The sequence below is a fragment of the Tachypleus tridentatus genome, chromosome 8 (genome assembly GCF_004210375.1).
Source record: "Tachypleus tridentatus isolate NWPU-2018 chromosome 8, ASM421037v1, whole genome shotgun sequence".
Taxonomy (NCBI): domain Eukaryota; kingdom Metazoa; phylum Arthropoda; class Merostomata; order Xiphosura; family Limulidae; genus Tachypleus; species Tachypleus tridentatus.
The window spans coordinates 156,269,612-156,297,346 of NC_134832.1; the positions used below are offsets into that span (position 1 = coordinate 156,269,612).

Here is a 27,735-nt window from a genome sequence, read left to right on the forward strand (position 1 = left end):
CACGAAGGCTCTCACACTTTGTTTATCATTTCCAGTGTTTGTTTTGAATTTCGTACACAACTACACGAAGGCTCTCACACTTTGTTTATCATTTCCAGTGTTTGTTTTGAATTTCGTACACAACTACACGAAGGCTCTCACACTTTGTTTATCATTTCCAGTGTTTGTTTTGAATTTCGTACACAACTACACGAAGGCTCTCACACTTTGTTTATCATTTCCAGTGTTTGTTTTGAGTTTCGTACACAACTACACGAAGGCTCTCACACTTTGTTTATCATTTCCAGTGTTTGTTTTGAGTTTCGTACACAACTACACGAAGGTTCTCACACTTTGTTTATCATTTCCAGTGTTTGTTTTGAGTTTCTACACAACTACACGAAGGCTCTCACACTTTGTTTATCATTTCCAGTGTTTGTTTTGAGTTTCGTACACAACTACACGAAGGCTCTCACACTTTGTTTATCATTTCCAGTGTTTGTTTTGAGTTTCGTACACAACTACACGAAGGCTCTCACACTTTGTTTATCATTTCCAGTGTTTGTTTTGAGTTTCGTACACAACTACAGGAAGGCTCTCACACTTTGTTTATCATTTCCAGTGTTTGTTTTGAATTTCGTACACAACTACACGAAGGTTCTCACACTTTGTTTATCATTTCCAGTGTTTGTTTTGAATTTCGTACACAACTACACGAAGGTTCTCACACTTTGTTTATCATTTCCAGTGTTTGTTTTGAGTTTCGTACACAACTACACGAAGGCTACCAGAGCTCGTTGTCCATAATTTAACAGTGGAAGACCAGAGAACAGAGAGCTGGTCATCAAGCCCACCACCACCATGTGGTCTGCTCTTTCAAGCATTAATCACTTCCACAAGGCTAAAAGGGCAAGCATATTAGTGTCAGAAGGATTAGAACCCGCAACACTCAAATTTCGAGTCAAGCTCCTTACCTAACTAGCCGGTATTTATTGATTATGTATCGTCTATTCTGTGTATTTTGTTCTTACTTTATAAATAATTTCCAGTGTTCATTTATCATACTTTATCTATTATTTTCGTGTTTGCTTATGGCTCTTTATATATATAATTTATATTTATTATACTTATTAATCACACTTTCTGTATATAATGTTCAATATTTATTAATCACATTTTATGTGTTACTTCAAATATTTTATCACACTATATATAATTTTCAGTATTTATTGATAACACTTCACATATTTTTGTGTTTATTTATCACACTTTATATTATTTTCTAATGTTTGCTAATCGCATTTTATATATCGTTTCTAGTATTTATTAGTCACACTTTATATATAATCTCAAGTGTTAGTTAAGCACATACAATTTCCAGTATTTATTCTTCACATTTTACATATTATCAGTGTTCTTTGAACACCGTTACGGTGTTTTTTTTTTAAATTTCCACAACCTATTGGTTTGAAACACACAGCACTTCAACAATATAATTATATCACATCACACGAAATGTTTTATTAGCAACTGCACACACCAAAATTTTCCATAAGATGTAGTTACTGTACTGAGAAACAGTTTTAAAATGTTTATTTTAATAACTAGTATGAAATATTCTGATGTAAAGTACAAAATAATATAAAATTTGTGATATTACTGAAATAGTATTAAAAATAAGCCTTAAGTTATACTTAGTAAACGAAATGTATTATTATTAAAAACCGATCTTAAATGTGTGAAATAAAAATAATCATAATAAATTATATTTAAATATTAATATCTTAATGTTTTGTTTAAATACTAAATATTTTCATTCATTCGAGAACATGATATACGAACATCATTAATATATTCAAATATCACATTCAAATATAATATTAAACTCTACATGGTAATAAATTAAATCACACTGTGAGACAAAGATACACATCACATCTTACACACGTGAGTTCACACATTTCCATCCAATGGCGATATGCAACACGTTTCAACAGTATTCTTTATTTAATATGTCATAATGGTTATCATATAATTTTAATGTTATTATGAATCTCATATAATCAGGTAGCTTGGTGTAGAAGTTCAGTACAAATAACGAGAAACAAAAACAAACGTGTATTATATTAATAATACTTAATGTTACATTCTGGAGATATAGGTGACTATTTTATGTACGTTTATAGAACTAACTGAACAGTATTGTTAACAGAAGGGCTATAATTTTAAATATTAAAAAACGTTTATCTTACCATCCAATTACTCTAAACTATGAACAGTTTATGTAGTGTTTTGTATGGTGTACGTTTGATAAAACTAACCAGTTATAGCTACGTGTCTGCGGTAAAAACATGTGGTAACTGTTGTTGTTTTTTTACTTCGTGTTCACAGCTTGTCTTCAGCTGCTTTACTTTCATCAAAAAATTATTTCAAAGAACACAAAATAAGGCATCTCTAGTGCATCATGTTGAAAACGATTATTGTATGATATGGATTCTAATCCACAGATATAACAGTAACTGTTGTATCACAGGAAACCGGTTTTTCTTGACCCAGGCCTTCCTCAGTTTGGACCTTTCCACGTCTCCTCAAATATTTATCAGCCACAATTGATGGTAGATTCACCAAAATACCCGCCACGCTCAGTATAGAGTATCCTATCCACATACCCAAATAGCCACCAAAGTAACTGAAGATCTCAATATTCTGGAAAACAGTAATAAAGTAAACATTGAAAAGTGTCGACCACAATGTACGTATCAACCTGAAGACAAGTTCCGTAGTAAAACCTAAAAATACATTTTCATCATCTATAAAAGGTAACAGTGATTTCTTTATTACCTGTTGATAAAGTCGAATCATTGTGTATTATCTTGTTCTGGTAAGTATTCGTGCTTTGAAAACGACTTACGTTATGTTGTTCTGTTTCTTTGTTTGTTTAAGTTAATAACAAATATACACAACCAGATAGATGTGTTATCAACATGATTAAGATATAGAATGCCATCTAATGAAGCTTTGTATCAAACTGAGAACAGTGATATCAACATGGTTGAGATACAGAATATCATCCAAGAAAGGCATTGGATCAATCTGGCAGCAGTGATATCAGACTCTTTTAGATATAGAATGTCATCTAATGAAGCCTTGGATTAATCTGATAGCTGTGATATCAGACTGTTTTAGATATAGAATGTCATCTAATGAAGCCTTGGATCAATCTGATAGCTGTGATATCAGACTGTTTTAGATACAGAATGTCATCTAATGAAGCCTTGGATCAATCTGATAGCTGTGATATCAGACTGTTTTAGATATAGAATGTCATCTAATGAAGCCTTGGATCAATCTGATAGCTGTGATATCAGACTGTTTTAGATATAGAATGTCATTCATTGAAAGTTTATTTCAATGATATTAAAATATCTATTGATGAATTTGACAGTCGAAATATTATTATAACAAAAACTATGTACTTTATCCGTATATAAGATGACTAGGTGTTTCATAGTTATAACACATGACAAGGTGTTTCATAATTATAACACATGACAAGGTGTCTGATACTGAAAGATATAACCAAGGAAATATTGATATAAAGTATAACGTAAAAGATATTGACATGAAAGGTAGTTTTGAAGTTTTGGTATTAACAACAATAAACAGATATAAAGACACTCGTATGTTATATTTTAGAATAAAACGTAATATTCGAACATTTACTCTGGAAACTGTAAACTGTATAATTGTTAAATATTTAAAGCAACCTGAATATTACAAAATTTAAAGTAATAACAGACTATTTACCTGAAAAGTTGGGTAATATTTATAGACAAGACTCTCAGATTTACTGGGTTCAATAGAAACCAGAAGGACTTGTTCACTGGATAAAAATGAAATCGTTAAAGTCAAACTTAAAGCTGTTAAAATTGAAATACAAATGAAGTAACATTTTGTGTATTAAAAGTTGTGATACTATAGTATCTTTATTACTTAATAACGTTATTGAAAGACAAGGTCAGTAACAAAAGGTGTAGTGGATTTGGGCCAAAAATAAGAGTGAGATGATCGTAGGGTAATTGATACTGACCAGGAGTTACTTTTAATACACAGTAATAAAAATACTAGTCATTTCTTACATCTCAGTCATTATAGTATAATGTTTACTATATGTCGGAAGGATATCAACAACAACTGAGATTTTCCTAAAATATCAGAAACTAAAAACTCAATGTTCGTAGGTTTATCTGGAGGCCTTAAATCAGTATCTACATTGATAAGGCTAGAGCTTTGAAAATGATATCTTCAGAATATGTATAACATCGTTATGAAATATTTTCATTATTTCAAAATATAGTACAGTGAACCGAAATTAACACTGACAGAATATTGTAGTTTTACGAGTTTTGCTTATAATAAGTTTGGTTTCGTTCGACTTTTGTGGAAAGCTACACGAGGGCTATCTACGTTAGTTGTCCCTAATTTAGCAGTGTAAAACTAAAGAGAAGGCAGCTAGTCATCACCACCCACCGCCAACTCTTGGGCTACTCTTTTACCATCGAATAGTGCGATTGACCGTCACATTATAGCGGCTCCACGGCTGAAAAGGCGAGTATGTTTTTGATACAACAGGAATTCGAACCCGTGAACCTCCGATTACAAGTCGTTTAACCCACCTGGCCATGCCGGGGCCTTATAATAAGTAATTAGCTATTTGACGTATTATTTGATTTAATGTACATGACACATTCAGTAATTCCACACACTCAGTTATGGTATGTGATGAGTTATTATTGGAATTAAATTAAAGTGAAGCTAATACTGAAGTTGAATTACTATTTCGTTAGCATTGGAGTTATTTAAAGTGAAGTTAATACCGAAGTTAAATTATTATCAAGTCAGTATTGGAGTTATTTAAAGTGAAGCTAATACCGAAGTTAAATTACTATTAAATTAGTATTGGAGTTATTTAAGGTGGAGCTAGTACTGAAGTTAAATTATTATTAAGTTAGTATTGGAGTTATTTAAGGAGAAGCTAGTACTGGAGATAAATTACTATTAAATTAGTATTGGAGTTATTTAAGGAGAAGCTAGTACTGGAGATAAATTACTATTAAGTTAGTATTGGAGTTATATAAGAAGAAGCTAGTACTGAAGTTAAATTATTATTAAGTTAGTATTGGAGTTATTTAAGGAGAAGCTAGAACTGGAGATAAATTAAGAAGAATTTGGTATTGGTGATGAACCGAAATGAAGATGTTATTGATGTTAAATGAAACTGAAGTTAGAAGCGTAACTTCAAGTTATATTACACTAAACTTTAGTACCATGTGATTTTTATGTATAATTGTTCCGATCATTTTACTTTATCAGAACTTAAATAATTTGTACATTGTATGTTTATGTGGACCATATTTGCGTTACTATTATATTTTTAATTATTTTGTGTAAGTACAGATTATTGTATGTGATATATAAAAATCTTATTTACCTTTGTATATACATTAATATACAAGATTTATATATAATACACAAGCTAAAAAAGCTGTGGACCACAAAATTTAAAATTCAAATTCCTTCATAGAGATGGCCAGGTGTTTGACACTAGAGGGCGTAATAACGTGACGGTCATTTTTCCTTATTTCTTCGTTTAAGAGTTGACAATAGTATCTTTGTCTTATTTATCCATACTAAATAACGAACCATTTTAGCTATTGAGTTACTCTTTTATGTGTGTCTGACCAGATTACAATTATAAAAACATATAGTATATCCATTCAGTATACATGATTGGATACACGTATAGTGTGCGAATAATATAAAAATACATGCAATAAACATTATTATTTTTCATGTTAAAGTGTGTTTGTAAGTTTACTTGAAAATTAATAAAGGTTGGCTTTGGCTGATTGTAACGTTAAGTATGTTAACAAATGTAACGTTAACAAATTACTAAGCCTCAGATTTTAATAAAACAAAATAAAGACGACAACAGTCGCTGTACAAACATCTCACTCTTAATTGAACTTTTCCTACCTATCTTTAACTTCATTTTCAAAGCTCACTCAACACTTTTGTGCTTTGCATGACATAGTATCATGTGATAATACCAAATTTAGAAAGGTATATATCTACTAGCACATCAATTCACTTGTCTTCACCGTGGATAAGAAGTTATAAACTGTGTATTATATACAATATATTTAGGTATAAATTATGTTTCGTGTTAGAAAATGTAACTTATATTGACATTTCTGTATCCTAAATTAAGAATCTTTAGTTTTAGCACACTATGACTCTTAAGGGAGGCAAATCTCACCTGACGAAATCTTTGGTAAGTGTCCAGTTGCTGCTTTTGTTGGCCAGATGAACCCAAAAATCCATTATGTAGGTAAACTAGAAAAATATTTGATAATTAAAAAATATATCCATTGTACGAAGTAACAATTAACTTAGAAATTGAAAGAAAACATTAAAATCACGTTTGAAGTTTCATATTGTGTATAACAATAAAACGTCGTTACATAAATAAGAAATGTTAGTAAAACTAAATCTGTTCTACAAGATATTTGTTTTAAATACATTTTCTAAATATTTTAATGTTAAACCTACGAAGCTCAATAGCTGTTTTTAGAAACAGTTGTTCTTTGATCGTCTCGACCCTTTGGGAACAGTGAATTACATTATAAAAACTGGATAAATGTTATTCATATTTATATTTATTTTGTTCAAACTCTCCAGTTTTGCTACCAGAAGAGTCTCCGATAACCATTAGGTCACAGATGTTATAACAGTGTGGCTGAAAAGTATATTATGTTAATATTATTGCCTGTGTAGTGGGATTATACACAAAATTCTCGTGACTTCGCTGATTATTAACATAATTTAAGTAAAGTGTGGTTTATAAGATATAATAAGTTTCTTACTGGAACCTTCATGAACATTCATCACAAGAGACCACCTTTGGCAATTATAAACTGAACACCAAAGACCTATGAGAATGACAAACTGCACTTCATGTTGTTTAACTTAAGAGACAGTGATTCGAGGATATTTCATTGAGTACACTATACTAGTCTCAAATGCTGTGATGTTTATTAACCACAGACCAAAAGCTCTAACATAAACTTAAACACTTATGTATCTGAGAACGGCTGGTATGGGTATTAACACTTTTATTGATAAGCAGAGGACAATGTTTCGACCTTCCTTGTTCATCATGCTGTCATGATTGTTTAAAATAGTCCATAAGAATTGGCACTTGATTTTTTTTCTTTCTCTAGAGTACAATGTTCAGAAATATTCCAGTCGAAAACATATTTGATAATACTGTCAGAATGATGTATGCACAATGATTCCAAGTTTCTCACTGTAAAAAAGAAGTATCCATCTTTCGAAAGTGATACAGTTATTGGGTTTTACCATTTTTTTATGAAGATCTCTTGAATACTTGCTTTTCTGACATCATGAATACACTAGAAATCTGTCTGTTATTGTACTGTTATCTTAATTTAATCGAAGTTTTAATAAATACCAGAAGACAATGTTTGAGTAAGACTTAAAACTCATGAACACAGTGATTTAACTATAGTTGAACAAGTTCTATATCTACTAGTGTCAAAATAAAATAACATCAGTAGATTAATTAACATTATTTATTATGCACCAACTTGTTGAAAAGGAATCCTGATGTTAAAAACTTTTATCTTCACTGTCACTATGACTTTTACGTTACCTGGTATTGTTCATGAGGTAGAGGCCAAACTCTGCTTTCTTCTTCAATGGTGTAAGTAACTTTCCTAAATAAATAAATGTTATCTGATCAGTAAAACTTAAGATACAATGAATTTTCTTCCATCTAAGATACATTTAATAATTCTCTTTTGAGAAATGTGTCGAGAATAATGTCAGGGCAGCAGCGTATTATGTTTCAAGAATCTTAGGACAAAACATTTTGTTTTCGGGAGACATAAAACTGAAGACTGTGAGGACCGTGAGTTGTCTCTGCCATACATAGGACAAAATATCATGTCTAACGAACACAAAGACTTTTTTTTATTAAATTAATCTTATAAATAAGTTTAATACCTGAACAGTGATTTATTTTATATTAAAATCTAATACCTTATCAAAGTTATTTGTCCACTATACTGTAAAACACTTTTATGTTCCTATGTGTAATTCATTATAAAACTGAGGTTTTCCTCCTAACTCACCGTAACTTAGGTATGGAATGTGAGTGATGTAATGAGAAATATTATTTGTGACATAAAAGGAATCTTGGAGTAATAAGAGCAGTTGGACAAAAGGCTGACTTTGCTACATCCATGTTTACTTCACTGTCTTTAGAAGAAAAAAAAACGGACATAAGCAGTAATGAAGTCTGATAATAAACATGAAAATAATAAATAAGACGGAAGGTTTTTATATACAGAATATTTGAATGTTTTGTGATACTGTTATTCCATTATCTACATAGATCTGATTCTAATAAAAATCATGAAGACGGAAGGTACGTTTATATACAAAATCTTCTAATTATAAATATTCACACTATAGTTTTTAACTTTACTTACTTTAAAAAGTTGAAGAGAAAGCGATTATTTAAACCGAAGTTCTCTAATGTTTTAACTCACGTGTTTCTGAAGTTTAATGGTTTAGGTACTTATTGTTGAAGAGTTAACCATAACTAATTAAAAACGTGATCGAGTTATGAAGAGTGAAACTGACGTTCAAATAACACTGGTTTACAAAGAAATTGAGGCAAGCACAAAAATAGCTGTTTTAACCTAATTTGGGGGTGCTGAATTCAGATTTGAAATCCGTTTTTACTCATCACCTCTAGTTTTTAGATATGCATACTGTACATTTTGTACACATACTGTACATAAAGGCGTATATGCATTCAGGGTTAATTTCTAATATTGTGTGACTTATGTCTTCTTTTTTAGTTATTATGCAATAAATTTAAGTGATAGCATTACATTATATATATATATATAGCTATATATCAAGACGGATTTTGGCAGTTAAGCGTAGCTAACACGTCTCAATCAACAGCCAGTAGTGCACTGGCAGTCACCGCAGGAGGTTGGTGTGCCTCGACAATTGTGTTACACAATCTTTTGGGTATATATTTGTATTACAATTTCCAACGACGCACATAATTATTATTGCCTTACATAGGATTTAATTTTACAAAGTACTGTTGCTTTCTCTGTCTCTGGGATAGTCGAACTGTATCCCAGCATTACAAGCAGAAAGACTGGGGGTCTAAAAACACTTTCGTTCCTGGCAAACACAGCGTCAAGGAGAATCCTCTGGTTGACATGAAGAAGGTGCTTCTTCCTCCTCTTCACATCAAGCTTGGTTTCATGAAGAATTTCGTGAAGGCCATGGACAAAAATGGTGCTGCCTTCCAACACTTGTCTACTGTGTTCCCAGGTCTCAGTGCTGCTAAGCTCAAAGAGGGCATCTTTGTCGGACCTCAAATCCGAGAAGTGCTGAAGGATACTGATTTTGAGAAGCTTCTTACCTTAAAGGAACTGAGAGCATGGGAAGCATTTAAGTCAGTCTGTAGTGGCTTCCTTGGTAACACACGCGTACCAAATTACCAAGCCTGTATTGAGAAGTTGCTAAAGACTTTTGAGGATATGGGATGCCGAATGTCACTCAAAATTCATTTTCTCCATTCCCACCTCAACTTCTTCCCTCCAAACCTTGGAGCAGTGAGTGATGAGCACGGAGAAAGATTCCACCAAGACATTACGAAGATGGAGAGCAACTACCAAGGCAAGTGGAACCCCAGCATGATGGGAGACTTCTGCTGGATGCTCTTGCGTGACATCCCGGAGGCAAAATACACCAGATCATCTAAGAAAACACACTTCTAACTGTCTACGGTACTATGAATTGTGTACATTGTGTCATCCAAGTATATTTATTCCGTCAATGTTCTTTATCTATCCTGTTTTATCTGTAATAAGCTGCTGCAACTGTTGAAATAAGCACGTATATACTCTGTATATACTAAAATGAGACTATTTAAAAGCCAGAAAACTAGAGGTGATAGAGCAAAACTGTTTATAAATTTGAATTTAGCACACCCAAATTAGTAAAAAACACCTATTCACATTCTTGCCTCAGACAAAAAATATTTTTTTGCAAACCAGTGTAATGTTTGGAATAACTTTGTTTCGGCTAACAATAACGACTCTAGTTGGCATAACTGGGAGCCATTTTGATATTTATTGCAATACTGTTAACCTGTGAAGTAATGTTCGTTATTAAATTCAAAGTTGTTCAGATTTAAACCCAGGCTGAGAAGATCAGTTAGTGTTTGGAATTCTGATTGGTTAGAAAGGTTTAATATGAACTTTAGAGTTTCTAGTCCTTCATCATGTGGAATGTAAGTATAAAGGGAAGAAACATCCATAGTGTAAAGAAGACAGTTGGATGGTAACTGTCCATCACTATTAATATCCTATATAATATTATGAAAATGGATTATTCATGTGATGAAGGATACAGGGAATAAATTGTATGCATTATTAAACAAAAGTGGACAGTTTTTCAGCAGCCATGTTTATATTACAAGGTATGGGTCAGCCAGGATTGTTTGGCTTGTGTATTTTAAGTAAGTGATAAAATATACCAGGAATGTTTGTCTGGATATCAAATACCGAGGAGTTTCCTTGTTAATTTTATTGTTTTGGAAAAGGTTAGTTTATCAGGTATTGTCTTAATAAACAGAGTTGTAGGACGTTCTGAGAATTTATTATATAAATCAGTGTCCTGTAGATTATGATTAGATAATGTTATTGTTAACATGATATGGTCATCTTTGTTAAGAATTACAATAGGTCCACCCTTGTCTGCTGGCTTTATTATTATTATGATAGTTTTGTTTCATTAAATATTGTTAACAGCACGTTTTCTTTTTAGTTGTCCACCGCTGGTACAGCGGTAATTCTAAGGACTAACAACGCTAAAATCAGGGATTCGATTCCCCTCGGTGGACTCAGCAAATAGCTCTATGTGGCTTTGCTATAAGAAAACACACACAGTTTCTTCAGTTAATATTAATAGGTTATTATTTGGAAGATTTAATGTTGTTTATTATGTCAGTTTTTAATACTTTTATATAACTCTCCAAACGTGGGTCATTGTCTGGTTTATGTTCATTTTCGGTTAGGTAAGGTTTCTTAAGGAATATTTTACGTAGTGTTGGTTTCCAGAGAATTAAAGAAGGACAGAAAGATGTTCTGGCTCATTAATATAATTGTTATTTGGACAGATGTTGAAACCTCAACTAAGACTGAGTCCTGGTTCAAAGAGAGTTATGTTGAATGTTAGAGATATGTGAGAAGTATTCATTCTTATCTCTATGTTTAATAAAGTCACTGTTATTTTCAACAGATATATTAGTTTAAGAAGGATTGTGTGTGTGTTTTTTCAGGCTGTTTATTATGAGATAAAAGTATTTTAATAGTGCTTAATGTTATGGTTGTTTCTTTAGGAAAAATAGGGTGTTGTTACAAGAGCTGTTCGAATCGGTGTTACTGACGGGAAGCTGATGTTTGTTGTCTTTTAAACAAGAATGTATCAGTTTTGTATGTAAATGTTTGTAGTTATTATTTTAATTCTATAGAAGGATTGTACAGGTGATGATAGTTGGAACTATCTTTATCTATATCGACAGAGTTTTGTCAAAATATTTTAGTGATATTCCTGAGTTCTAAGAAGATGTTTTCAATAACCCGTTGTTGAAGTTCTGGTAATGTGATCCTGTTGTTATCACATGCTAATACTGTTATCATGGGATACTATTGTTAAAATTTGTTAAAAGGACTAATTTATTGTTGAATTGCTTACCTGTTGTGTTGTTTTATGTGTTAAAATCAGAGAAATGTGTCTCTCTGTTTACCTGTCAGTGGATTACACTAGAGAGAGCTAGTTTAACTTGTGGTCTGAGAAACGCTACTTATATATATAAAATATTTACACAACAATATGATTTTAAAGTGTAAATACGTGTATTTACTGTTACTGTGAAGTTACTGTTTTAAAAACACCTTTAAACTTACTGTCTTGACTGTTTTTTATTAAAATATACTATTACTATCATGTATTCATTTAATAAGTTCTAAAACCACAGTTTATACCTTGTTTGTTATCACAATACGCTATTACTAGTATCACATATGTATAATAACTCCACTGTACCTTGCTGAGCTTTGTTCAGATCTTCTTACCGAGTATATTGTGTTCCTACATTTTCTAATATTAATTTTGTATTACTGGTATACAACTGAGACGTGATACTACCAATAGGTAGTGCTTGACGTGACCTGGTTACTGGGGCGAATAGTGGGATCAAACCCTGTCGCCGATAGTGCTCGTACTTTCACTTGTGGGGATTTCATAAATGACGGTCAGTCCTATTATTCGTAGGTAAAAGGTAGGTCTCTTTACGGCTAACAGAAGAAGAGTTGAAGCTTACGTAGTCCTAGAACATCTTTAATGTTAGATGCTTTTTGAAACAACTAACAGTTTCTAACATATCCATACAAAAACCTTTGTCTATAAGAATGTCCGTATGAAATGCATTTAAGTTTCATAGTTATTCTATTATCAGATAAACAAACGTTCAAAACGGAGTATATATACAGTTAATTCTAATGGATTCAATAGTAAATATTATTTGTTTTAAATCGTGTTCCGTTTATATATCATAAAATACTAATTTCAGTTTCAAAGCTAAATTATAAGTAAAGCTTTATATGATGCTTAAAGGGATTTTTTATCCCATCGTACTTGTTTTGAATACACTTCAATACTGTTGTTAATAAATCTTAATGAAGAATTAATGATAAAGGAACATAATTCTTGTTACCTACAGAAATACAGTTTAGTTAAAATTTCTTATAAGTGTATCCCTAAAAATACTTCAATAACTGTCTTATTTTGTTTATATTGTGAAAGTATTCTCTCGATGCTTCACGACACATATCCCATCAAATGGACGATATATTGTCATCGTGGCTGAAATCTACGACTTCATAAATACCTTTAAATGAGATACCATCACTACTGTTTACTTTAGGTTCTAGTGTTCATTATGTGTAGTTTAACTGAGTCACACCTGATCATGTGTGTTTTGTTCCAAGTAAATAATTTCTCTTACCTACAAGGTTGACGACAAAACCCTTCACAATAATGAATCATTCGGTTTTTCTCAACAAACTCAGATGCACACCGAATATCATCATATTCTAAGGATGAGAAAACAACAAAACACTATATTCTAATATGCATGTGTACAGACAATAAGATTTATTGAAAAAAAACTATACGTAACAGAGCAAATATAGTATACAAGAAGAAATTTACAAACCAAGAACTATACATAACAAAAGATATACAGTCATGTGAAAAAAGTATGACACCCTATGAAATCCTGTGTATTTTGTAACATTTTTGTATATATATATATATATATATATATTTAATCTCAATTTTAACAATACTGACAGATTATACGAATATAACTAAACAATTAAAACTGAAGAAAAGACTATTCAAGATCTTCTGTAAATGTCATGCTACAAAATGCATATTCGAACTGATGAAAAGTTAGGATACCCTACCCCCTAATAGCTAGTGTTACCCCCTTTGGCTAAAATCACTGCAGTGAGACACTTCTTGTAGCCATCTACCAGTCTCTGACATCGGTCTCGAGAAAGTTTGCCCCACTCATCAATACAGAATTATTTCAGCTTTGAGATGTTTGAGGGGTTTTTTGCATGTACAACTCGTTTCAAGCCACCCCACAGCATCTCAATGGGATGAAGATCTGGGCTTTGACTCAGCCATTTCAGGACTCTCCATTTCTCAGTTTTCAGTCAGTTCTTGGTAGATTTACTGGTATATTTTGGGTCATTGTCGTGTTGCAGGGACCAGTTCCGCTTCAGATTTAATTTTTGTACAGATGGCCTCACATGATCCTCAAGCACTCTCTGATACACAGTATAATTCATGGTGGATTGTATGATTGTGAGCTGTCCAGGTCCTGCTGCAGCAAAGCAGGCCCAAACCATGACACTTCCACCTCCATGCTTCACAGTTGGTATGAGGTTCTTTTCCTGGAATGCTGTATTTGATTTACGCCAAACATGTCCTATGCTCTGGTGTCCAAATAATTCAATTTTGGAATCATCTGTCCCAAAGAACATTATTCCAGAAGTCCTGGTCTTTGTCTACATTCTCTCTGGCAAACTTCAGTCTGGCCTTGATGTTTTTCTTAGAGAGCAAAGGTTTCCTCCTTGTACACCTCCCATGCAAGTAACAGTTATGCAGTCTCTTTCTGATTGTAGAGGTATGCACTTTCACATCAACAGTAGCCAGAGCCAGCTGTAAGTCCCGTAACGACATTTTAGCATCTTGCGGTCTGCTCTCAGGGTGATCTTCCTTGGACGACCATATCTGGGCATGTTGGCAGTTGTTTTGAAAGCCCTCCACTTGTTGACTATTTTCCAGAGAGTAGAATGGCTGATTTCAAACTATTTTGAGATCTTTTAAAATCCCTTACCAGACTCATAAGCTGCTACAATTTTCTTTCTGAAGGCCACAGACAGCTCTTTTGCTCTTATTTTGAATTTATTTACAACAAAGAAAACAGGACAAAAAGGCAAGACATGAAATATAAACAAGCAAAAAAAACATTAATATGTACAAATGGAAAGAGAAAACACGAATATTTACAAATGAAAAACACAAGAAGCGAGAGTGGAGGAAGGGCAGCTTAAAAGCCGACCTCCACCCGAACCCCTATCAACGCACAAAGGGGCGAGACATCCGGTCGCCAGAGATAGTAAAACGTCCCTAAATTCAGGAACTGATAGTCCGCCTCTAGGCAGAGTAACAGCGGAACCTGGCCCTACCCAGTATCGAAAAGTACGACACCGGAGCCTGCTCGAAGACCAGGTTGTTCCGAGCAACCCAGATGACGTACTTAAAAATGGTAATGGCATACTGAAAGGAAAAGACCCATTTGCCAAAGCCCCGCGCACGAGATTTGGAGACATTCAGCTTGGCGGCTTTGGCCCGAGAGTAACGATTGACGATGGCCAGCACTGAACCTAAGGATGTGAGTTTCTCGAGAAACAGATTCACATCGTCTGCATGCGCGACATACGTCACGCACGAATCCCCCGGTATCTGGAGACCACGCACCGAGACCGTGTGGTACAGATAAGAGAGCAGGCACTCGATAACCAACACATAAAATGTTGGGGACAACAGGCAGCTCTGACGAACCTGCAAGATGGGAAAGGAGGACGTCAGGTACCTGTTAACAAAAGCGCCACGAGGAAAGATCGTCAGACTGGATCCTTACAGATAATAATTAGCCCATCTAGCGTTCCCGATGGCAGTGACCCCGCAGCCAGACACTCGTTGAAAAGTTGGACGAAAGAGGGTCCGATGACATGCCAAACGTTACTGTAAAATTCCACCGGCCCAGGACACTTATTAAGCTGCATGGACCGAATGGCCGACCAACACTCGCCCAATGAGACTGGTTTCACCAGCTGTTCGTAAAAGGAAGGGTCGATGGAGGTTAAAAGCCGAGTAATGTCATCTCACAACCCCTTGTCCACGGTCGAAGCCAAAAAGAAACGGCGATAGTAGCCGAGGCACGCATCCAGAATGTCGGAGATGTCAGATGACGATTGACCATTCTCCAACACCAGACTGGAGATGTGTCGGGTCTTAGCCCTCTCCCGTGAATTGCACAGCAGAACCTTGGTGGCAGATCTGGGATCGAGCGACTTGATCAGACTAGAAACGCTCGCTGCACGGAACAGCTTGGAATAATCCAAAATCTATATCCCTACGTAGTGTCTCAATGTTCCAGAGGACCCAGCGATCAGTCGGTCCGCCACGAAGCAAAACAGCCAAGATGTCCTGCTAGCCTCGCAAGGTCAGGCGGCGGGCCCGCAAAATCCCCATGCCAGCTTGCCGCAGCTTGGGACCCGCCCACCACGAACCAGTGACAGACTCGACAGAACAGATCCCGCGATCAAGGACAAGCAAAGCGTCTCCAACTCGATCCTCAGCAAGGAGGACCTTGCGCCTCCACACACCGGGGCCCCGAGAAATGGAATGTGGCGAGAAACGCCCAATGGTCAGACACCGAAAACGAGACATCCCCAACCCGATGAACAACAGCCCCATTGAGGCTCTGCCGTAGGCTGGGTGTCACATAGAACCAGTCGAGGCGGCAACAAACACCCCGTCCGGTCCAGGTAACCATAAAAGCAGATCCATGCATTGCACACCAGACATCGGAAAAGGCGAAATCCGACAGCACCGCACGCAGAGACCGCGTACACTGATCACCAGAATGAAGATCGCCTCCAATCTTGTCGAGGGGAGGATCCAAAACGTCTAGTAGGCGACAGGCATGACAGCGTTGTCACATAATGCCCACCCCCAAAATGCTGAAGGCATTCAGTGTGACTACCCCCGACAGCGGCGTTCAAAGCGTCTATAACCGCCGAGGGTAGCGAGGCCGCTGGCACCACGAAGCAGATAGGCCGCGGCCGAACAGAGTATGATCGGATGACAGTGGCCATACCGACCTACACTGCACAGTCCACGCTCACCCGAAACGGCTGCTAAGCAGCACGGGACCCGCACACCACACGACCAAGACACACAGTCGACGGTAAACACGATACAGAACCCGGTAACAAAACAACACGAACACCCATAACAGGCACGGCAAATAACAGCACGACAAATCACGCGGCGAGCGAAAAAAAGACCTGGTGCTCACTCGCACTTCAACAGTCAGGAGAACACCAAACTAAATGTCTGAGGTTTAAATAGGGCAAGACTCATTCAAGATGCTGAGTAACGATCTTCTAATTACGTGCACCTGGTGTGATACACCTGTGTGTAAGTTGAACCATTTTATGTGGGTATAAATGTGTAAATGGGTATATCTTGCAAAGTGTTTCCTTCAGTTTTAACTGTTTAGTTTCATTCCTATAATATAATATTCCTATAGTCTCTCAGTGTCGTTAAAATTGAGATTAAATACCTATATATCCAAAAATGTTACAAAAATACACAGGCTTTCGTAGGGTGTCATAACTTTTTCACATGACTGTATAGTATACTTGAAGAAATGTATGAACCAAGAACTATGCATAACAGAATATGTATAATATACTTGAAGTAATGTACAAATCAAGATCTATACATAACAGAACAAATACAGTATACTTGAAGTAATGTACAAATCAAAATCTATACATAACAGAACAAATACAGTATACTTGAAGTAATGTATGAACCAAGAACTATGCATAACAGAACAAATACAGTATAACTGAAGAAATGTACAAATCAAGATCTATACATAACAGAACAAATACAGTATAACTGAAGAAATGTACAAATCAAGATCTATACATAACAGAACAAATACAGTATAACTGAAGAAATGTACAAATCAAGATCTATACATAACAGAACAAATACAGTATACTTGAAGTAATGTACAAATCAAGATCTATACATAACAGAACAAATACAGTATACTTGAAGTAATGTACAAATCAAGATCTATACATAACAGAACAAATACAGTATACTTGAAGTAATGTACAAATCAAGATCTATACATAACAGAACAAATACAGTATAACTGAAGAAATGTACTAATCAAGATCTATACATAACAGAACAAATACAGTATAACTGAAGAAATGTACAAATCAAGATTTATACATAACAGAACAAATACAGTATAACTGAAGAAATGTACAAATCAAGATCTATACATAACAGAACAAATACAGTATAACTGAAGGAATGTACTAATCAAGATCTATACATAATAGAACAAATACAGTATAATTGAAGGAATGTACTAATCAAGATCTATACATAACAGAACAAATACAGTATAACCGAAGGAATGTACTAATCAAGATCTATACATAATAGAACAAATACAGTATAATTGAAGGAATGTACTAATCAAGATCTATACATAACAGAACAAATACAGTATAACTGAAGGAATGTACTAATCAAGATCTATACATAATAGAACAAATACAGTATAATTGAAGGAATGTACTAATCAAGATCTATACATAACAGAACAAATACAGTATAACTGAAGGAATGTACTAATCAAGATCTATACATAATAGAACAAATACAGTATACTTGAAGTAATGTACAAATCAAGATCAATACATAACAGAACAAATACAGTATAACTGAAGAAATGTACTAATCAAGATCTATACATAACAGAACAAATACAGTATACTTGAAGTAATGTACAAATTAATAATCATACATAACAAAACAAATACAGTATTCCTATGTAAATATACAAATCGGGATGTACAAGTAACAGGAAACATATAGTGTATCTGAAACTCTAAATTAATAAATCATCCGTAACTGAGATTGTAATAGAATTTATTTATAATGTGCAGTAGTGATCTAAAACAAGGTCATTTTTAGTTATGTGACAACAATACTTTGTAGTACAATTGAAACTTATTTTTGGAGAATGAAGTCTGGACATGAACGGTAGAGTCAAGGCTACAGTTGTATGTTTAATGAATATTTCAGAATTACACATGTTACATCTGCAACAAATCTTAGATTATATCGACTTAAAGAATATTTGATATTAAAATTAATATAAAACATACAATGAAAAGTGTTAAAAACTAAAATACATTCAGTTCTTTAAAGAGCAGAAATAGATCTGTAGACAGTCCCTCATTGGGTAAGCTCTAAGTCTTCGGAATTACAATGAGGTATTTCATTCCACTCAGTGGATAAAGCGGATAGCCCAGTATGGCTTTGTTATAAGAAAATAGACACATTCACGGTTTTTGAATAATCGGGGTTAAATTTATATTGCGGCTTTGAATTTTGTTTGTTAGAACTGAAAGTTTTCCTAAATTAAAATTTCAGTACCGTTATAAAGCCACGTAACGCAGATATTCCTTTTGTTAGCTGGCTGTTTCAGAGCTAAGAATTCTTCTTTTATGTGTGTGTTTTATTATAGTCTAAAGATAATGCTTAAGCTCACTAGGTATTCTTGAATTATGTTCTGACAGCAGTTTTAGAAGCAAAGGTGGCGCTGTTTTGTTTGTATTTAACTCATAATTTTCCTTTGTATCGATAGATTGGTCTGTTTAGCTTATTTTGAATTTCGTGCAAAGTTACACGAGGAGTATCAGCGCTAGCCGTCCTAAATTTAGCAGTGTAAGACTAGAGGGAAGGCAATTAGACATCATCACCCACCGCCAACTCTTGGGCTACTCTTTTACCAACAAACAGTGGGATTGACCACTCATTAGAACGAACCGCGGCTGAAAGGGCGAGCATGTTTGGTGTGACGGGGATTGGAACCCGCGTCTCTCAGATGGCGAGTCGAGTGCCTAAACCACCTGGCCATACCGAGCCTGTATCGAAAGTAGCGCTTCTTTCTAAACCGCACTTCCAAAAATGTTAAACTCATTGGATGTAATATTGCAAACAACGAAGAGAATGAATGATTAATTAATCGTATTTTGTGTATAGTCTTTGGTTCTTGAGTTGCAATAACAAACTGTAGATCCTGCATATTGAAGGATACACTTTGGGCATATAAACTTATAAATAGTATAAAAGTGATACGTTTTAGGGATCCTGATAGTTGAAGAATATTTACATAGGAAATGAAAACAATTCTAAATTAATTTGTAGATTATTTTTGTTGAAAACCTCTTTGTTATTTTTCTTCAATTCTTTTGCTTTCCAGCATAAGAAAAAATTCAATAAAATGTTTCTTTAGTTTTAACGTATTTATTGTTACGAAAAACTTGCACAGTATTTAAATATTTCTTAATAATACCGTTATACATAACACGGGAAATCTTCTCTTGTGTAAAACCAAAAACTTTATATCTTGTCTAAGTTCTATGAATAAACACAAAATATATTCAAAATGAAAATATTGCCCAGTCAATCTTCTGTGGTATAACTGTTCGACATATCTTCTGTAATAAAACTGTTTACATCATCCAGGAGAACTTCAATACCATCTTTTTTTATAATGGCTTAGAAGAAACAAAGTTGTTAATCCTGGTGCAACTCTTGTGCATGTTAAATTGTTCCTGATGACAAATATTGGTATATTTTGTGACAAATTATGTTGAATTGATGAAAACAGTTTTACACCTAACAATATCAAAGTTCGAGAAATTTAATTACTACATTTAACGTAGTGTTTGTAATACGGGTTTGGTGTCAAAACTGGCAACAAAGACACGCTTGTTAAAAATCAGTTTCCACATGTATTTCGAAAGCTCACAGCTATTTGTTACTGTAAATTTATTATTTAAATGAGATTCCAAGACACCAACTAGTTTATAAGTGCAGGTACTGATATATGACCAAGTTGGTCTATTAAGGCAATTTAACCTATTTATTACATACAATATTCCACAGTGAGAGCAAACAAGTGAAATTTTTTACAGATAAATTCTGATCGTTTCTTTTCAATTTTTAACAAATAATTCAGTAAACGTCTTTCCTTTGTTGCTGTTAGACCCGATCCAAATATCTTAAATTTAGACTTATCACTTAATGTGCGAACATTTTAACCATATAATCTGTTAAAAAATTACTACACCATTAACTTTGTCCTGTTTAAGAATTATTCAGTTATCAAGTGAACTAAGATGTTTTGTAGTCAAATTCTTTTCACATAATACAACTGATCATACATTCATACAAATATTCTCCATAGAGTTGACTAGTATCTTCTTGTTGGTGTCTGAGGTCTAAAATGTTCTGGTATGTGTTCTTCACTTATGTGTCTCAATCTTCTGTCAATAGCTATTTCAACATGAACATAAACTCTTTTACTGTCCCACGTACATTCATTTAAAGAGTGAAATACTGTACTCGCTTGTGGAACTTATCGGTAAGCAACTAATACAACCTGCAAGTACCAGAAATATCTTCTTCAGCAAGCTCTTTAAGATTCTGTTGTCTCTTTCTCAAAGTTCATTTTATCCGGGGTAAAGAACTGCCCAGTAATGATGAGGCTGCCACCTTTTGCATCAGTTTTCAGGTGAAATGGGTTAGTCTGTCACCCAAACATCTTTTAAAGAGCCTACACTACGAGGGATTCTGCTACTGTCGCTGTTTCCATCTTCGGCAATTTCATTGCTTCTGGGTAATGTGTCGCATAGTTGAACGTTGTCAGAACATCATAGTCGCTCTGGTCAAATATACATATATATATACTGTATAATGTCTCTTTTATGACAGGCACTTCATTCTGCCTAAGTACTCTTCTTTAGCAGCTGTCACACAATTTGTATAATTTGGTCATACCTCAGACAACTCCCAGTCTTCATGGTAATTTTGTTTGCCTTTTTATCTTTTCTGCTAGCTGTCCTCCCACAATTGAATTATGAGCTATCTTCATCCCTTGAGACCGTTTCTTTGTTGAAGATATTATCTCCTTAACTTCCCCAGTGTAACTGCCTTGATAGATGTGGTATAGCATGCTTTTCCAGTTCTCAATTCTGTAAGTCGATTTCTTCCTTTGTCTTGAGTTCGAATTTTTCTAGGACACTGACCCAAAATTTCTGTAGGAAAGGTTATTTCTTTTGTGCTTCTTTCAATCTGTAGACCTACAGTGAGGACCTCATCTTCCAGATAATTAATGTCTTGCTCAGTTTTTTATTGTGCTCTTCCGATAACTCAGATACCTCATTAGTCTTTTTTCTGTATATTTTCTCAGAACCTATACTCCCTGGTATATTACCAATCATCAAGTCATAGATGCGTGCCTCCGTATCCATGATATCAAGGTCTCCCACATTGTATGTAGTGTACATATTTATGCTTCTATGGGAAACCTTGCCACTGTTTCGTCAATCAGAACACACTGATGCACCGTGTCTGTCATGCGCTTATTAGGTACTAGACTAGTTCTCTTCACTGCAACCAGTGTCTCGAAGGACTTTCACTTTCTTGTCCCTGGTATAACCTTCACCTATTGGTATGTTGTGACTTGTTGGCACTCTCAATGTTTCTCACATAGTCTTATCACTACAGGAACTGTTGGCCTATCTGATAACCATTAATCATTCACTGTTAAAATATGATGATAGTAATTCCTTCTTTTGGTCAAGCTGAAAGATTTATCTGTTCTATTGTTTTCTGCCAGCAGCATTTGTGTTGATAGTCACTATTTTTTGAAACTCACCAAGAAAATCCTTATAAGTGTTTACAGATGTTGAGATTTCCGCTGTTGCTTGTTAGTGACAGACTTGCACTCATTCACAATGCACACATTTTTTAAAAAATATAAACATCTCTTCTCCCATTTGTCTTTCATTTCTTATTACCCTGCTTCTGGGCAGTCGCCACTGGTTCTGACTTTTACTGGTTATTCTTGATCGTGCTAGTTATATTTTCTCCATTGGATTTCACACACTGTCCTGCCAGCTTGACTGTCTCGTTCACGTATTTTAAGAACAGTGACATGTAACTGAAACACTTGAAATGTTCATTTATTATTAGATTTACCAGTACTTCAAAACTATTTTCACACTTGACCTTGTGAAGTATCGATGTAAATGTGTAAAACACTGAAATACAGTTTCTTCAGTGTCAATATTACTTCGTTAAAATTCGAGAAAACAATTCACTTGATAAGTTCATAGCCTTTCATGATGGCCACTTTTAACTTGTCATAGCTGTCGGAACCATTTGACGGCTGCCTGCACAAACTAAAAGGTATTTTACTGTCAGAAAGAAGTTGAAACAAACAGCTCATTCGCCTTTGTCTCACTTTTCTGATTTTGAGCAAATTGTTCGTTCCGCTATTAGAAATCACTAATGTTTCTGCTTCTCAAATTTGAGCAACTGGTTTTGACTTCTTTCTCATTCATGGGTCATCTATCTTCTTTCTGGGTGAACTTGGTGATTTGAACTTGCTTTATTTTTTCTCTTTTTAATGTTTCTCTTTAATTATTTTTGAAAATATACTTTAATTCAGTCTTAATATTCACTTTAATTCAGTCAATATCATTTTATTCTTTCTCTTTTTACTCATATTTCTAGCTCTCTCTGTTGTTTAACACGTTCTATTAGATCAATATCATTAACACGTTCTATTAGATCAATATCATTAAGCCTACGTCGACTGTTCCTTTCTATTAACTTATCAAAGTAAGTTAATGGAGTTATCTAGTGTGGTTAAAACCCATACATTATTTTGCTATTCCTACTGCTTTGTGTATAAAATACTATTTGTCGCTGTTGTTTAAGCCTGCTTCTACTGTCATTTACCATTGTAGATCCTGACTGGCTCGTCATTGTAAGTTTTTCTTTTTGTATTACCCAATTATTTACATCAGATATCTTTGACTTGTTGACGATAAACTTTAATAGGAAACACACATCATACAGTTTACTTGTTTTAAAACTATATATTTATATATATGTTGATTACTGCAGTTGTATCCAGAGTTTTCAGTAAATGTATCTTTTTCATCAACATCCACACAAATTGCTTAAGTTACTTCAGAGCATAGTTTAACAAGATGATTTATTCTTCTTTACTGTCAATACAAGACAAAAGTTGATCAATTCTCTTTGGTATTTGTCAATATATATTATTCATGACTAAACTAACTCAGTCTGGTTATAATTATCTAGCTAAACTTTTAACATATATTTACACTTCGTTAGAAGAAAGAAAATAACTACACACTATTGGATATTAGGATGCTTTTATACTCAATTGAAACAACAATAAATCCAGAAGTTTCTAAAAATATAACACAACAATATAACTATCACCAGTTTCTAAATAATTAACCACCCAAAAACAGTTAAATACGCAAACGTAAAATGAACTATCGCTTCTAAAGATGACTAAATTTAACACTGACTGTAAAATACTTAACTCATTACTCTCGTATTAACATAAATGGAAATTCGTGTATATCTAACAGTTTCATTCTAGGTTTATCTTACAAACATTCAAAAGAATTAAAGAAGAAGATTATAGTTATTTTGAATGAGAAAATTTATCATAAATTAAGTTTATAATCGTTTTCAAACCGAAATGTCGTACACGTAATTGTTTTAACATTTAAAGATTAGATCCCTAAAAATCGATTTTATGTCTTCTACAAATTTAAAGTTCAAGGTTTAACGATGGTTACGTGAATTCTACAATATATTATTTGGGCTCAAAATCAAAAGCATGCAGAAAAAAGGCATATACCCAATCGACCATTCGTTGTCATTGTTTACAAGACTGTGGCATCCAGTAAGTTCTTAGGGTTAGGAGATCAAATTTCCGTCTCACCAAACCTGCTCGCCCTTGCAACTATTGGTGCATTATAATGTTTTGATCAGTCCTTCTATTCGTTGCTAAAAGAGTAATCAAAATTTGGAGGTGGGTTGTGAATAATTAGACTGACTTCTCTCTAGTCTCTCACTGCTAAATTAGCGACAGGTAGTACAGACAGCCCTCATGTAGTTTTGCGTGAAATTCAATAAAGAAATAAAAGTACAAGATCAATACGTCCAACATCTTGACAAATTGTGCCAAAAGAAAAATTGTTCTCTCCAAAAGAGATCCAGTGAATGTAAAAGGTGAATACCATTTTAATACACTGTAGTTCATCATAAAGTTTTTTATTTAAACTCATTAAGTCCTTTTGAATTTTTCTAACAATACTGTAGCAGTAAGACGTGAAAAAGGACAAAATATAATAATGAATGAATTGTCATGTGTAATAAAAACTTTTCAACTTCTGTTATTGCGACGTATTCGGCAGACGTCCTTAATGAGACGGTAAATACCGAGTTATAAAGGAATTAGGCTAAAAATAATTATTGGTATGTTAGAAATATTAACCTTTACTTGGCAGACAAAGCCACAGGAGGGTGGAACAAGTGTGGGGAAGATGATGTTGTCATCAGACATGATTACCTTCATTGAAGATTGCTATAGGATGCATTGTTAGTACAAGTTAAAATGGAGAGAGGGCGCCAAACTAGGTGGATATGCCGTAGAGATGTTTGTTTGTTTGTTTGTTTGGAAATTTCGCACAAAGCTACTCGAGGGCTATCTGTGCTAGCCGTCCCTAATTTAGCAGTGTAAGACTAGAGGGAAGGCAGCTAGTCATCACCACCCACCGCCAACTCTTGGGCTACTCTTTACCAACGAATAGTGGGATTGACCGTCACATTATACACCCCCACGGCTGGGAGGGCGAGCATGTTTAGCGCGACGCGAACCCGCGACCCTCGGATTACGAGTCGCACGCCTTACGCGCTAGGCCATGCCGGGCCACCGTAGAGATGAAGGCGTCTATCAAATCATGATGATACATTAAGGTTTATCAACATGCAATTGGTGTTTAGATTTAATGATGATCTGAAAGCAGCACAATTGTTTTATCAATAAACACTGAGTAAAAAAATGCCCTAGATAAGGAAGTAACAACAATAATTGTTACTGACAAAAGTCCTTCAAACTGAAGTGACTTATGAAGATAAGTATGAAAATTAGCCTTCTTTCGAGGGCATATGATCTTATACATAGTAAAAGTGATTTTTATTTGTTACTATAATATTGTTTCATATCTGTTAATTCTATTTTCTGAGTCTGTGGAAATTATAACACGAGAGAATTAAAGTACATGATATAATTAAATTGAACTTTGACAGATTCTTGAACATCATTTATAAACGATATAAATCTTATAGACTGTGTGTTAATTAATATAATTTGCAAGAAGGTTAATTAATTAGGATTTTAAACTATGATGCTTATACAGTAAAATTATTTTGTTAAGTATGTATGATAGCCATCTCATTTACAAGTTATTATGTTTGTATGAAATTCTGTTTGTCTAAAGCTATTACATGTCATTGTCTACACTGCTTGTATGATTGACCACGTGACGAGTATCTCACAGACGATGATCTAAACATCACGTGATCTCAAGATATATTGAAAAAGAAATTTTATCTGTGAGTGAATTCTCTATACAAACCTATTGATAAACAGTGAGTCATTTATTTGTTATATTTAGTTGTTGTAAAATAAGCATCCTTTTCAGGACGATAAAATTACGTAAGTGAATCAAACATTTGTATTATTTGATTGGATAAGATGAGATGTTAAGATTTAAAAATATAAATGTAGTAAAATAATGAACACAAACTTGCTCGTTAATAAAATAGTATCTCAGTAAAATGAAATAGTAATCGAAGGAAATAATTATAGGAATCACAAGACATTCCATAGATTGAAGAGGAAGATTTAACCACAAACAAGAGATAAGGGAAATACGTCTAAAGAAAAGACTCGTGGAAATTAATAAAGGTTAACGAGGTTCATGAGTTATTTTAGTTATTTAGGTGTAAATTTTTCGTTAACACTTCAAAGTTGAAAAATAAGACTATGCTCAGCGCTTTCTAATTTAAATTTAGTGAGTGGTTATTAGAACAGGTGTATTAAAAACGATCATACATTTTATAATAAATATGAAATTAAAATAAAATTAAACTTTCTTTCGGGAAAACTACCTTGATAAAGATATAGAGGGCGGGATAGTTACATCAAATAACACTCGGAAACTGACCAATTTATTTAGATATTTCTTCTATATACTTGGGCGGAAAGACCAACTTCAGTCAGCTCGTCTTGCCTCAAAAGGAGGAATTAGGTTCGAGTTATTGAAGTTTTTAGTTCAGTTTAATCTGACTTATTATTAAATAGAAAAGTATAAGTTGGAGGTTTTGTAAAAACAAAGGGCGATCAATTTCTACTGTAATAATATATTTTGCTTTTTGTTTTATTGTATTAAAAACAAGTATGTATGTTGGGATATTTACATCCTAGAATTTTTGTGTGGGTTAAATGTAATTTAAGGTTACTTCTACTTATTGAGGGTAACTGCCTTCCCACAACTGACTACAAGCAGCAAAAGGCAATAGGAGTTGAGACGAACCGGATTCAAGCGTCTCCTTACCTTAACTGACATCCCTAAGATATTTGGATGTTATGACTTAACGAAGAGTATTGGGAAAAGGAAAATAATTCTGATTTTTTGTGTTATTATAATGTTGTTTTCGTTTTGTTTGTGTGTATGTATGTATATATATAAAGATGCGTATGTGTGTAATATGTCCGAGAACTATATTTGGTTTTAGTGCAAGAAGTATTTCGATCTTTCTACATACTTGAACCTCAGTTATGATCTGCATGACACTCAGCTCTACTACAGGGCCACCTAGATAGTACTTATATTGTACCATTGTAACAATAAATCATCTTTCCATAGTAGTTATAAAGTTGAAAAGCCTAACCACTACATAGTAGCTTGAGGGCAAGTTTCTTAACTTATATCACTAAAAATTAGTTTTAGAAAGCCCTGATAAACAGAACATAAATAGTTCGTTGTTAACAATTAATAAAGAAACATGTTATCTTACTCGATCGTGCATTTCTTCCCATTTTGATTTTAGACTCCAGTGTAAAAGGAGACGTCTGAGGACATACAGATCCACATGCGTCCAACGTTACATTCTCGAGACATTCCATTTCACACAACTGTAAAAAAGAACCAAAAAACAAGATTAGCACATGGACAATTAAAATCTTACAAAGTTAGTCACAACTTT

At 34.0% G+C, this 27,735-nt stretch overlaps 1 protein-coding gene across 1 annotated transcript in view; it reads right to left on the reverse strand.

Moving 5' to 3' along the window:
- Positions 1-1,132: 1,132 nt before the first annotated feature.
- The window catches only part of LOC143224054 (degenerin-like protein unc-105), a 58,140-nt gene continuing 31,537 nt past the window's right edge, over positions 1,133-27,735 (reverse strand). Inside the window, exons 9-14 of the mRNA XM_076452517.1 lie at positions 27,547-27,664; positions 13,166-13,253; positions 7,715-7,778; positions 6,299-6,375; positions 3,787-3,862; positions 1,133-2,685 (exon numbers count right to left, since the gene is read on the reverse strand). Of these exons, the coding sequence (XP_076308632.1) occupies positions 2,476-2,685; positions 3,787-3,862; positions 6,299-6,375; positions 7,715-7,778; positions 13,166-13,253; positions 27,547-27,664 (633 nt within the window). The 3' untranslated portion in view covers positions 1,133-2,475. The remainder of the gene's footprint in view (positions 2,686-3,786; positions 3,863-6,298; positions 6,376-7,714; positions 7,779-13,165; positions 13,254-27,546; positions 27,665-27,735) is intronic.